This window comes from Phytophthora infestans, genomic scaffold (assembly GCF_000142945.1).
Source record: "Phytophthora infestans T30-4 supercont1.23 genomic scaffold, whole genome shotgun sequence".
Taxonomy (NCBI): Eukaryota; Oomycota; class Peronosporomycetes; order Peronosporales; family Peronosporaceae; genus Phytophthora; species Phytophthora infestans.
Genome location: NW_003303736.1, coordinates 1558580 through 1573123, shown reverse-complemented (window position 1 = coordinate 1573123; position 14544 = coordinate 1558580). Strand labels below are relative to the sequence as shown.

Here is a 14544-nt window from a genome sequence, read left to right as displayed (position 1 = left end):
AATATGGATATTCTCTTACAAATTTCGGGATATCACATACAAAGTTATTTCTCCGACTTCTCTGACCAGTGCAATCATTACCACACATTAATTTTAAATCTTAGACTTATTATGCTACTACTAGTAAATTTTTAGAAGAGTTGGGAAGCAGCGCCGCAGGGAGCTTGCTCGTCATTAGGAGCAATACATGCAACAATCCTGCGTGGGGATCCATTATTTTGTATTACGTAGAGCAATATGTAGCAAGCGTCAATTAAATGTGCATGTATTGCATTATTTATACTTGAAGCGGTTCGGCTCGATGCCTCCTGTGCACCCTTCAGGCACCATATTCTGTTGGAATTCATATTGGAGGCCAGGCACAATGGGACATTGATATACAAGACGATAATCAGTTGGGCCAGGTCATTGTATGGGAACGGGGTTGTACCCGTGAGGCTTGGTAGGAGTTCTGGGAGAGCAGGACTAGCACTTAAAACAATTCAGTCTTCATATTCTTCACGACTCCGAAGTGTTGCTTATCGGAGCGGAGTTCTAATAGAGTTATGAGCCCAATGACGAAGCCGCAGAAGTATATGAGTGAAGGAGTACCGAAAAACCGGAACGGCAAGGATTGGCAGACGTATAAGTGGGCGCTCTTCAAAGAACAAGACCTCAAAAACATCGCGGTCGGTGATTTGACCATGGCGATGCTGTCTACGGCAAGCGCAGAGAAAAAATAGGAGTTCGAGAAGAAGCAGTTAAAGATCTTGCGCTTGATTGGTACCTTGGTACCGGCAGACGTGCTGCACCATAAACGTAACAATGAGACCGGATCTGAGATGTGGAGTGAGCTTTGCAGCCTGTATGAAGGACAGCAGAATGAAGCGATCAAAGCGTTTACGATCCGTCGCGTAAAGAGCGAGCTTTGGAACATGAAGCTCGCTCCTGGAGGTGATGCCAACCTTCATCTTTGCAAGATGTTCAACCTCAGCCTGAGTTTGGCCGACTTGAATAATACAGTTGCGGACACCACGATGGTGGACATGCTACTGGAGAGTTTGCCTGATCAAGTTGAGCTCGAGCATCTGAAGTACTCTATATACTATGGCACAGACCCGAGTGTATACTCACCTAAGAAGATTAGAGAACTGATTCTTGCAGCGCCTGCTCGGCAGAAAGCGTTCCAAGGCACTCGCAGCGAAAGGAAGGGTAGTCAACGAAGAGGACATGGCAAATGAGTATAGAGCAAAGGAGGCTCTCAAGAGGACAAGTCTGCTGAGCTCAAGAAAGTGCGGAAATGCATTTCTTGCGGGAGTGAAGACCACTTCCGGATGAATTGTCCCAATAAGTCGAAGGTGCAGGAGAAGGTTGATGACGCTGAGCAGAAGCGCAAACCACGCAGTAGCTGCACACTACGACAGGAGACCGCGGTACCGGTGCAAATGAGCTGAGAGCAGGACGAGGGTGTTGTGACAGGTGTCGGACGGCCTCGCGAGGTTCATGACGCTCCTCGGGAGCGCGGCGGAGCACGTGGAGTGGATGAGTCCGTGCATGAAGATACAGCTCGAAGAGCTGGAGGCCATCTTGAAGGTCGCGACCTTCATACTGATGATGTACGTGATATAGGAATAGTGAGTGATGACGAAACAGCGAGTGATGGAGACCCAGTGAGTGATCCTGAGGCAGACAGTGTCGAGGCACACCTGTATACAGTGATCAAAAGGCTAGAAATCTTAGTGGCGGGTGGTGGTACCTAGATACGGCCTCCAACTCGCACATCACGGGAATTTTCGCTGAGTTCGTGTCTTACACGGCAGACTCGGAAAATTTGCGACATATCTGAGGGGTTACGCCTACATTTGCTCTCCGAATAGAAGGAATGGGAGCAATGGCGGTTACGACAGAGGTTAACGGAGACCAAGTAGCGAGCTATCTCGATGGAGTGTTGTACTTTCCTGATGCTGAGTATGGCTTGTTTTCTTCGGACTTGGCCTTCGAGCAGGGTTTTACTCTGTATCTTGACAATGAAACCAGGAATTTTAACATCTTGAGAGAAGAAAGAACAGTTGCTGTTGCAACGCCACACGAAGCCATTTGGGGATTCCAGGTAGCAAGTTCAACTCAACAGGCAAGAGTAAAACTTTCTGAAGAATCAGCACTGTGCAACCACACCATGGCTCAAGAGGCTGCTTCGCTGCGGCTCTGGCATGAGAGATTGTGTCATATCTGTCCACAGTACCTGAAGAATCTGACTAACAAAGAGTTAGTGCAGGGAATGATGTTGACACAACGGCGGCGAGATACATGTGATGCTTGTCACATTGGGTAAGTACAATTCGACTCAATACGAGGCTGTTTTGGTGATAAGGGATGGCTATTCTCGGTTTGACACTGTGCATCTGCTGAGGAAGAAGGACAGCAAGGTAGCGAGCAAGTACTTGCATGTGTACGTATTGTGGGCGGAACGACAGGCAGGTCGGACTGCCGATGGGACGACATACAAGGTACTGCAGATCTTAAGTGAAAAGGGTCGTGAATTCTTCAATGGCGAGATCGATGCGTGGTATTGCTCGAAGGAAATTGAGCATGTGAAAGTCGGGCCGAAGAGCTCGCAGCTCAGCCTGTGCGAGCGCGCGCACCAGTCGTTGGAAGACATGACGCGGTCTACGATGGCACACTCGGGGTTGCCAAGGAGCCTGTGGCCGGAAGCAATGAGAAACGCGGTTTACGTGACAAATCGCGTGTTCAATAAGGGATCTGGCGGAATTCCTTATGAGATGTTGTTTGGCGCCAAGCTAGACGTACATCACGTCAGAAGTTCAAAGGCAGGCTTATGTGTATACCAGTGACACCTGGACGCAGAAAACTGAGTGACCATGCAAAAGCACTGGGGTACGCTGAAGATGTTTTCGGATGTAAGGTGTACGCCACACAGTGAAGTTCGTGCCTGACCAACGTGTTGCGGAAGATGTAATGTATCGAGATCAATACGAAACTGAAGTAGAAGATGATGATCTATCTTCTCTTCAGTTTACCCACGGGGAAGACGAGGACCAGACTGAGCGGAGCGAGCTGAGTGACGTACCGTCTTCTGAGCTCGAGATAGGCGAGCGTACTGACGTCCAGACAGATCATGGACGCGAAGAGTGCCAATCTCTGCAGGTACAAGTACATCATGCCGATGGTGAAGTCATTGGTGGGCTCGGTGGCGGCTATGCTGTGGATGAAGAGACTGTTCAACTTGATGATGAAGTCGTCGAGGCTGAGGTCGATGAGTACGGCGATGCTGTTGTCGGAAGCGCACAAGATGATGGCGAACAGCCGAGTAAGTTGGCTGAAAATGACGAAAATGATGTTACTGACATTGGTAAGGGCAAGAGCAACCGTTCGAGAGTGTCGACATATCGGATGTCGAAATAGTGTCTGTAGTCGGATTTGACGCAGTTGACCATGAGCTGAAGGAACACGAAGAGCAATATGGTAATGACGAGACCTTAGTAGCAAGTGTCTTTGCTGAAGACCGGGGCGGCAAAGATGCAGAACTGGAAAACGATACTGGTGAGGAGGCACTGCCTGAAACTAAGACAGACAGGGAGGTAGTGGATGCAAGTTCTGTTTTGCCGGTAGAACTTAGCCAAACTGGCAAGCGCACACACCGCGATGAGACTCCTTCGGAGGAGGAGCGTGCTGAACAGAAAGCATACAAGAAAGACGTGAAGAAGACTCGGACTGGACTTCGAGAGGTTCGCGAGCGCTAACATCCTGCATATCTCGATGACTACGTTGTGAATGGGACGATGAATTCCTCACGAGTACCTGACACGAATGGAAGACCCATTCGTGCGAGCGAGACCAAATTTTCACGCAATCGTCGCCAGATGCTGCGGTCAAAGTGGTGTAACTTCTTCCTGATGGCTGAGATGAAATAACTAGCAGCACTAACGGCGAAAGGGGTGATTGCTGAGATTGCTGCGAATGAAATGCCAAAAGAATCAGCACCTGTAAGCACGATGTGGGTGTATGACATCAAGTCAGATCTCCAAGGGTATGTGATTCGTTTCAAATCCCGCGTTGGGGCACTAGGCAACTATCAGAGACATGGAACTGACTTCAAAGAGACATTCGCGCCTGTGGCAAGGATGTCGTTGTTCAGACTGTTGTTAGCGTTAGCAGCAGAGATTGGGTTACTGTTGTATGGCGGTGATATCAATACCGCGTACTTGAACGCCTGGCTAGGGATTCAACAGTATTTGAGATTCATCGATGGATATCCATGCAAGGTCAAATGACACGTGTACGTCGTGTTAAAAGCATTGTATGGCTTGCATCAGTCGGGCCGTGAGTGGAATTTGGAGCTGAACAATTGGTTCATTAAGCACGGATAGATGCCGTCGCTGACAGAACCATGTTTGTACTACCGTTTTGACGGGAGAACGATAATTTACGTGCTGGTGTACGTCGGCGATATACTAGTGGCGACGAACGATAAGCAGAGCAAGAAGGACTTGCTCGAAGAGCTGAATGAGGCATACAACATCAAAGACTAACTTCTGCTAAGCGAGTTCCTGGGTGTCAAGGTGAAGCAGACGCCTGAGAGAGTCACAACCCACCAAGGGAAGTATGCGCGTGAGATTCTGAGCAAATTTGGGTATCAAAATGCCCATGCCGTTGGGAATCCAATGGAGGTGAACCTCCAATTGGCACAAATTAGTGAGGGGGAGACCGTTGTCACGAGCTTCCCCTACCGTGAGGCTATTGAAATGCTGATGTATCTTGCCACGAGCACGAGACCTGATTGGCCTTTTTGGTAGGTCAGCTTAGCCAATTTGTGTCCAAACCTTCGGTGAAACATATTGGAAGTTTAAAAAGAGTACTGCGGTTCGTGACAGAAACGCTTGACTATGATTTCACAAACACAAGAACTCAAGGAAAAACAAAGGAGGTTATACGCTAGGGGTATTGCGACAGCGACTGGGCAAGCGACCCAGATCAGCGGAAGACGGGTTTCGTGATCACGCTGTCTGGGGGAGCTATTGCCTCGATGTTGAGACGACAGTCGATTATTGCACTATCGACCGCAGAAGCGAAGTATGTGGCAGCGTGCGAAGCAACGATGGAAGCTGTAGATCCTACAAGGAATTTTACCAGAGTACGAGGTCAAGCTGCGAATCGGAATTGACAATCAAGCAGCTCATGTTATGGCGACAACTTCTACCTACAGCAGACGCACACGACATATTGAACTCCGGTGACACTATGTGCGGGATCAGATGCAGAAAGAGAACGATCGAGCTGCACAAGGTGAAAAGGTGATGTGAATCTGGCTGACACGTTCACCAAGCCGCTCGACAAGAAAACGCCTGAAGGCGATGTTGGAGCTGGCCGGCGTGAAGGACGCTAAGTAGTGGAGCTTACACTTCGAGGGGGGCGTGTTGGAATTCATATTGGAAACCAGGCACAATGGGCCATTGATATACAAGATGAGAATCAGTTGGGTCAGGTCATTGTACGGGAACGAGGTTGAACCCGTGAGTGTTGGTACTAGCACTTAAAACAATTCAGGCTTCATATTTTTCCACGAGTCCGAAGTGTTGCTTATCGGAACGGAGTTCCAATACCTTCTGTGCACCGCCTTCTGTGCACCACCCTCCCGCCGCCCTGCCACCGCCTCCACCTCAGACTCCTTTTTTGTGAATACATTTTCGATGTGGCCCACAACTAAAAAAAGAAAAGTAGTTACTGACTTAGATGTGCCACCCTTTTGGCACAGGTCGGAGATTGTCGGAGGTCGAAGATTTTATGTTATGGTAGTATGGTATACTGTAGTAGTAGAATATACAGACACCCCTCTTTGTAGCTGTACCACCGGGAAGCCATTTATTACCACTACCTGGAGAAATCACTTTCTAAAACTGTACCATTACAAGGACATCATCGCCTTGATGGCTACTACATGTACAGCAGTACCTATTTGATAGAATTGTCTTTATGGGCTATGATGTCACGGTTTTAAAGCTATATAGCGTGAGAGTGCAGTAAGTCCCTACATGAAGTGTGGAGCTCTGGGATTTGAATTAATCGCACCAGTTTGCAAACAGTTGCCTGAAAAAAAACATTTGTGTTATTATACTGCTGAAAAGGTCGATCAATAATGGAGATTATAAGATTTACTTTCGATAATAGCTAATACCGTACAAAAACACATGCTATCATTGCAATAGCTACTTGTCTCGTCAGAAAAATGATTAACAGTTCTTTAAATCGGCGATAACTTCGGTCGTACGGATCCAACGGAAGCGTGGTTGAGCTAGTTTGAAAGCTCTACTTACGTAGCGTCAGCACGATTTTTTATGAGCAAATATCCCGCCAATTTTGGCAATACCTGACCATTTGAACTATCACTTTATGGAGGGGTGAAGATTTGTTTCGCTTTAACGTAAAAAATAATCAGAATTAAAATTTAAAATTATACTAGAAAAAAAGCGCAAACGGAGCTTAATCAAGAGGTATACCACTAAAAGCATTTGAATCCGTTTTCGTGTCATTAACGCTCAATCCGTGTGCAGACAAATCCTCATTTGAACTTATTTTAACCAATCGTACCCATCTCAGAATGGACCAACCACACATGCGAGGTTTTTAAAAGAAAAAACTTAACTTCTCCGGACCGGAGAAGTATATTTTAGAGTTGCTTTTTATGTTTGCTAAATCTAGGTTTATTTCTCTTTTCAGAAATGGCAAGAATTGTAATTTCAATACGCCTTTAAACATTTATTGGCTATTATACTTGTATTCCGTTAAAAAATACCCATAATTATGATATCATATTTTTCCATGCCTTCAGGACTATCGTAGTTGTGAACGTCTTGAGAGGAGGACAACATCATATTAATATTATGATGCTGTCTTTCTCTACAAGTGATGATGTCGCACTTGCACACAAAAGACCTGATGTCCATCGAAGAGCGATTAAACACGCGAGAAGAGAGCGTAGTCGCTGGCAAACCCACTGAATTGGGTCGCAGCAAAAGTCGTTTCTGGTAGCCCACCAAACGAAGATTTTCTTTAAGCTTAGTTAAGTTCCTCTTTATATTAATAGTCGTCGATTTCGTATCCCTAAGTACGATCTACAGGTTAAAGGAAGTTTGCCCTACTTACCTACTACGAAGTAGAAGGTATCACTATTTGTGATACCACTTTAAAGATGATTGTCTGTAGTCCTTTTGGCCACTACATCGATCTTGCCATCCGATTTATCAGTTTACTAAGTATTCTACCACTTATGTAAGGTGCTGCGTTACTCAGAGGATTTCAAAGCAATACCAGGGAGTTTATTATACTGCTAAATTACTGACCGCCCTACTCAGCCCTTCGATTTGCAAATTTTTGGATGAAGTAAATAGTTCATCATGGTCACTTCATCGTTGATCAAGTTGGGCACGCTGTGGTAACGACACCGTCTCACCTAGTCCACCCCATAAGTTTTCCGTACCAAGCTATGAACCTGTCAGCAATAATGCCCTTCTTATCCAGCTTCTCGGATTTGATGTTTTTCGGCGTCTTACCGAGTTCGACAAGCTCAGAAAACAGTTTCTCCTCCTTGCGCGGTGACTGAGTCTTCGGAGAGAATCCGACCCTAAATCCATAGATAAACTTTTCTAGCTTGTCCAGAAGCTTTGAAACAGTGAGGGCCCTTTCTTCAGCATCATTGCCGAGCTTTTCCATGATTGCGTTGCTGTCATCGCTCCGTAAGCTTCTCTTTTTTATGACGTTATGTCCAGCCAATAGCGAGCGAATCGGGAACGTCGACACGTATTTCGAATCTGTGACCGTTGCGAGTTTCCGAGTGTTAAGTGAGATCGCTCCGGTCGTTGCCGAAAGCACGACTAGAGTCGACAGGATGACCAACAGCAGCGATCGCATTGTTTGGAGGGACGTCAGGCAAGGTAAATTCAGAAATGAGCTCTCGACAGGCACGCTCGCTATGCCAGCCAAGATCTGAACCTTATCCGAACCTAAATGCACACGGACGAATGTGAACAGTATTTTGTGAGACATGATACGTATTGCTACTTTCTCAAAATACCTACTCCCGTATTCTTTTTTTTTAAATAGCTTGGGACAAGTAGTTAATACCTACTCCCGTATTCTATTTTTTAATAGCTTCGGACAAGTAGTAGCAGGCAAGTTAAACATTGTTTAAGTTTTGGCAAGATTCAAAAGAGGCACTGTTATGTTTCGCTAGATTAACAACGAGGAAGAGAAGTCACTTACCCCTATCCCTGAGCTCTAAACCTTAAAGCCCCGCACGCGAGCCTCGCTTGATAGCGATGACCATGATCGGTCTTGGGTTTGCATCCGCGTGCTCCTCACACGGTTTTCAAACCGCAGGCATGCTCGCTGCGCTTTTGGTACTCTACGCGCTTCGCGCGCTTGGCCTCAATCCTTCGTTGTCGAGAATAGCGATAAACTTCCTTGTATGAAAATGTGGAGCATTCAATATGTGCTCAGGAGCAGTTTGGAAGGATAATCACAAGACCGCATTGATTGACCTACCGCAAAACTTATGCAAACGGACGCTCATCATTTACTGACTGTTAAGAGCCACCAATCAAAAACTAGTATTTTGTGTATGCTGATTGTTGATTGGTTAGATAATATAGTCTAGGATAAATGTGAGCTTGAGCAGGATTAATTCCTTATTTTTAATGAGCAAGTACGTGGCCGAATTGACAGACCCGAACACCATTTCACATCGACCAGACCAGCACTAATTCTAAAATAACATACTGTAGTCATCTTCTATACGTAAACATATGAAAAGCTAGGTTAAATACGGCACAGTGCGCACTGATATTGACGGAGTAATGGCCAAATGGGAAAGGGATGCCAATACCAAAGTCAAGTGCGCAAGGTTGGTGTGGTGTGCTGGCAGTGCCAACTTACCACACCAACTGTGCCAACTTGGCACTGCTGAGCACGTTAATCTAGCGTCACAGGCTGCAGGTTTACGAGATGCACGATGTGGACGAAGTTATCGCCTTGATTTCTTTGTGTCGGCTTCAATCCGTTTACGGTATTCCATCTCAATCGGCTTTGTCTGTGACAGTGAAATACTAGATAAAATACTCGTCAGTTTTGAAGTCTGCCATCACTGTACCGCTGTTTTAGAACCTGACCGAAAGAGTTCCTTAGCAGGGTAAGCTGGCAACTTAAGTGGGAAAATATCATAAAATCTCATCTAGCTTTAATATTTTTAAATATCTAAGCTAATTTAATAAACAAATGCTAATTAAAAAATATGAGCTTGTTGTTGCTGTTAAAGGCAAATGCCGAAGTGAGTAGATTAAAGTCAATTAAATCTGTCCTCTAAACTTTAGTGCTCCTGGCCATCCACCAGATTAACCGGTTTGGGACCGGTCCAGTTTGGAACGTCACGCCGGTTAGCCGAACCGTGCAGAGTCGGTGCATATCAACACTCCCACTCACCGCTACTGCACGTCGTTCCTCTTCTTGATTCCACTTGCTTCGCGAAGGAACGCTAGCGACTTCGTTCCCAGTGCTTTCGTAAGCATGTCAGCTAACTGCTGCTTCGTGTCGATGTAGGCCACCTTGATTGTGGAACGTTCCACATTCTCTCGAATAAAGTGGTGACGGATATCCACGTGCTTGGTCCTCGCGTGATATCCAGCGTTGCTTGCAAGTGCAATAGCACCTTGATTGTCTTCCCAGACCTGCGTCGCTCCCACTTGCTCGTGACCCATGTCCTTCAGCATGGCACGTGTCCATAGTACCTCTTGAGTACAAAGGCTTAGTGCCATGTACTCTGCTTCCGCTGAGCTAAGTGCAACCGTCCTCTGGTACTTGGACTTAAACACCACCGGAGCGTTCCCAATCATGATCATGACGCCAGACACTGAACGTCTGTCGTCAATGTTGCTTCCCCAGTCTGCGTCCGTAAACGCTTCTGCCTTGACAGCTTGCGTTCCAAATCCACTCGTTCCACTTTTGTAAACGATACCATGATGGCGAGTGGGACTTCAAATACTGCAGAACACGAATCGCTGCCCTCCGGTGTTGCGGTGCCAGGGATCCTCTAGAAAGCGTGCCAGCTGCGTGACAACGTAAGCAATGTGCCGGCCGAGGTACAGGTTGTGATGTACATGAGGCACCCCATGAAGGAACGATACGGTCGTGACCGCATTTCGGCACGTTCCTTTTCCGTAGTCGGCGACATCATCTTGGACAACTTCAGGTTTGCTGCACAAGGGTTCTCCACCATCTTGGCGTTCCGTTGATTGAATCGTTCCACAATGTCGTCAATGTACCGAGTTTGCTTGATCATCAACGTTCCACATTCTCTATCGTGGTCAATCTCCATTCCCAAAATGAATTTGGCCTCGCCAAGCTCCTTCATCTTGAATGCGCTCTTCAGGGCGTTTTTGACCTCCCGAATTTCGTCGCGCGTCTTGGCCGCAATGATCATGTCGTCCACATATAGACATACGTACACGAATGCGTTTTTGGAACGCTTGACGTAGACACACTGGTCGGCTCCGCAACATTTGAAACCATTCTGCAGGAACACGCGATGAATAGTCTTGTTCCATGCACTTGCAGCTTGCTTCAAGCCGTAGATGGCCTTTAGCAGCTTGCACTTCATGCCTTCAGCATTCTCGAGGCCAAATGGAACGTCCATGTGGACCAAATCCTTCAAATTACTGTTTAGGAATGCTGTGTCGGCATCCAGTTGCTCCATAATGTAGCCGCACGTAACGCAAACAGCGAGTACAACTCGAATCGAGTTCATATTCGCAACTGGAGAGTACGTCTCAAAGAAGTCTATTCCAAACTCCTGCTTGAACCCCTGCGCCACTAGGCGTGCCTTGTAACGGATAACCCGGCCGTTCTCGTCACGCTTCTTCGTGAACACCCAGCGACATCCAATGGAACGAGTTGTCGTTCCACGTGGAACGAGCGTCCATGTTCCGTTCCGGGAATGCGAATTCAGCTCTGACTGCATAGCACGACGCCACTCTCCTGCTTCGTTACTGGCAATAGCTTCTGCGTACGTGTTAGGCGTATCTGGAACGCCACCAATGCTGGCCGCGTACGCCAACACTGCCTCTGCGACCAAACCATCTTCGTCGATTCTGGCACGCTTAGGAGATGGCGGTCCATCACTTCCACGCTCCACATCTTCATCGTCACCATTCCCAAGTAGAAGTAATGGCTCACGAGGGCGCGTAGATCGTTTCGTTTCAGGATGGAAGATCATCCGGTCCTCATGGAACGATGGAGGCTGCGAATGGAACGTTGCCAAATCCAACCCATTTAACCTGGGCTCCTCCGGCGCGGGTAGCTGCTGTATTTCTGCGTTCCGTTCCGGTTCAAGGTCGTCCATCTCAATGTCTTGAGCAGGCTCCTCTGCTTCTTCCATCGGTTCATCCTGAGCAGGCTTACGTTCCACTCCCGATATTGGAACGATCGTATCATCGTTCCTCGTCACATGGATGACCGTTCCTGAAGCTGGCGACTGCGTGTCATAGATTCCGCCCACCTCACGCTCGTCCAGCTTGACCGACCGTGTCACCTTGACCTTCGACGCATCCATGTCGTACACACGATATCCTTTCACGTTCTCAGCGTACCCGAGGAACGTGCACTTGAAGCTCTTGGGTTCCAGCTTCGTTCTCATCACGTCGTCCACATGAGCGTACCCTTGTGACCCAAAAACACGTAGGTGTTCCATCCGTGGCTTCACCTGGAACGACAGCTCGTACGGCGTGACATCAGAGTTTGATGTGTTCGTGGAACGGTTGATGAGATACACTGCAGTACTAACCGCTTCCGCCCACCACTGCGTCGACATAGACTTGTAGTGCAGCATGCTTCTTGCCTTCTCCATGATGGTACGGTTCATGCGTTCCGCCACTCCATTCTGCTGAGGGCTGTATGGAACGCTACGCTGATGCACGATACCGTTCCGTTTGCATAGTTCCAAAACTGTCTTGTTCACGAACTCCGTTCCATTATCGGAACGAAGACATTTTAGACGTTCCCCCCACTGGGTTTCGTACAATGCCTTGAACTCCTTCAGTTTGCTGCCCACCTCGCTCTTGCTCTTCATAAAGTACGCAACGACAAACCTTAAGTAGTCGTCTACGAACGTCAGAACATATTTGGCACCACCCTTTGAGATCGTTCTCATTGAGCCCATTACGTCCGTGTGTACTAGTTCCAACACACGCGTCGTTCTCGTTAGCGATCGTGACGGGAACGTCGTCACGGTCTGCTTTCCCTTCATACATCCACCGCACAAAGTCTCGTTCCCATTTTTCACATGTGGGATACCAATTGTGGAACGTTGAGTCTTCGTCAGCGCGTCCTTGTTGGGGTGACCCATGCGAGCGTGCCAAAGCTCCCACTCGCTGTCAGGACCGGCGTATTGCACGAAGTGTGCCTCCTCCTGCTGACAGTCCAGCAGGAACGCCTTACCGACCTTCTTCCCTGACGCTATCGCAGCGTTCCGTCCCCAAATTCGACAACTGGAACGCTGGAACTCCACGCTCATGCCTCGTTCCGCGAGCTTCCCGACCGACAATAACCGTCTATCGAGCCCCGGAATGTGTAGCACGTCCACCATTCGGATGCGTTTACCGTCCAAACCAGTCAACTTGACCGTTCCAGTTCCTGCGACGCGCAGCTTCTTGCCATCTGCAATCGTCACGTTGATGCCACTGTCTAGTGCCTCGTACCCAAATAGGTCGTTCCGGTGAGGGGTCATGTGCGACGTCGCACCACTATCAATCAGCCACCCGGCCGAGCGTTCCCCACCAACTGCAAACACTGCATCGTCTTTACTGCTCTTCTTTGCAGCAGGACAGTCCCGCTTCATGTGACCCACTTGGTCACAGTTGAAACACTTGCCCTTGAAACCAACGTTCCGTTTCGGACCGTTCCATTTTCGATCGTTCCATTTTTGACCGTTCCCTCGGCCGTTCCGGAACTTGCCTGCGTTCCCATTCACTTGGAACGCCTTCTCCATGGTTTCCTTCTTCTCGAGTCGCTCGTACTCCTTCAACAGCTTTTCCTTGGCCTCGATGAGCGTCACACCCTTGGCATTCTCCACGATAGACGAAATGAGCTCGTACTCATCGGGGAGGCTGCTCAGCAGCACCACCAGCTGGCGTGCCTCGTCCATGGGCTCTCCTAGCGTCTGCAACCCGACGATCAGCTCATCAAACGCATCCAGATGCTTGGCCATAGTCGATCCACTTTCCATCTTGAACTCGTGGAGGCGACGCGTCATCGTCACGCGGTTGTGGAGCGTGGTGCGGTTATAGAACTCTCGCAGCGTTCCCCAAGCTTCTATGGAACGAGTGGCCGACCGAATCTTGGTCTGATGCTGGAGTTCCACTCCCTGAGCGATGATGCCGAGCGCCTTGGCATCATTGACGAGCCACGCCTCGGTGATCTCGTTCTCCGGCTTGACGGCTTGAATATGCGCAAGCAGGCCCTTCCTGGCTAGCGTCATGCGCATATTGTACTCCCAGTGGAAGTAGTCCCACTCCCGAGGAGGACTTCGGCGCGCTTGGTCGTCGTCATATTTTGGAACGTTCCAGTAGAGTTGAGCGTTTGCGGCTGTTAACCTGTTGTTGCTGTTAAAGGCAAATGCCGAAGTGAGTAGATTAAAGTCAATTAAATCTGTCCTCTAAACTTCAGTGCTCCTGGCCATCCACCAGATTAACCGGTTTGGGACCGGTCCAGTTTGGAACGTCACGCCGGTTAGCCGAACCGTGCAGAGTCGGTGCATATCAACAGAGCTACTATAGCTTTCTATTATCAAAAATAGTGCTTTTTAATATTGGCGCCTGGTGACATCAGAACCAAGAAGTTTATGCAGGATCGTGCCTATCTTTCCAGGGCAACCACAAAAATGATCTGATGGTTCATCCTTCCTTCTAACGAGCAAAAACGACTACCGTATGACAGGTCAGTCTTCGGCGGGCGTTGACCATCGAATCCCTAAACAATACTATGCGGTATTGGGATTAAAACTGTATGGGATCCGAACAACGAAAAATAATCCCAGATGGGATAAGCAACGTATTTCGTTGCCCGGCGGAGCTTGCGTCGCGCTGCTGGGGGACGGAAACGATTGACAACCTGGCTCGAGGCAGTCATGTTTTAATCATTTCTCATTTCGCGCGTAGACAGACCCTTAAGACTACTGGTACCTAAGCCATCGAGATGACGTTTGCCGCCAGCCTCCTCCTCGTGGCCATCGCCATCACCACCGCCCACGCTGGAAGCCCGACCATGACAAAGGATTTACTCACCGGGTCTATGTCGAGGCCAGCATCTGAAGAAGGCTCTGCTGAAGAGACCCCGAAGTCGTACTGTCCCAACATCGTGTGCCCTGCCGTGTACCAACCCGTGAGTGACGAGAATGGTGTGATGTACCCTAACGAATGCTCTATGGAGGCCGCCAAGTGCAAGGGTCCGAGAGAAAATCCCTTGGACGAATACAAGCGAATCTACGGCAAGGAGTTTGGCGTC

The 14544-nt window shown here is 48.3% G+C and overlaps 1 protein-coding gene across 1 annotated transcript; it reads right to left on the bottom strand.

Annotated features, from left to right (window-relative positions):
* Positions 1–7443: 7443 nt before the first annotated feature.
* Positions 7444–7905, bottom strand: PITG_11429 (secreted RxLR effector peptide protein, putative; the record flags this gene model as incomplete). Its single annotated transcript, XM_002900964.1, has 1 exon — positions 7444–7905. The coding sequence occupies one exon, from the start codon at positions 7903–7905 to the stop codon at positions 7444–7446; it is 462 nt and encodes a 153-aa protein (XP_002901010.1).
* Positions 7906–14544: the final 6639 nt, after the last annotated feature.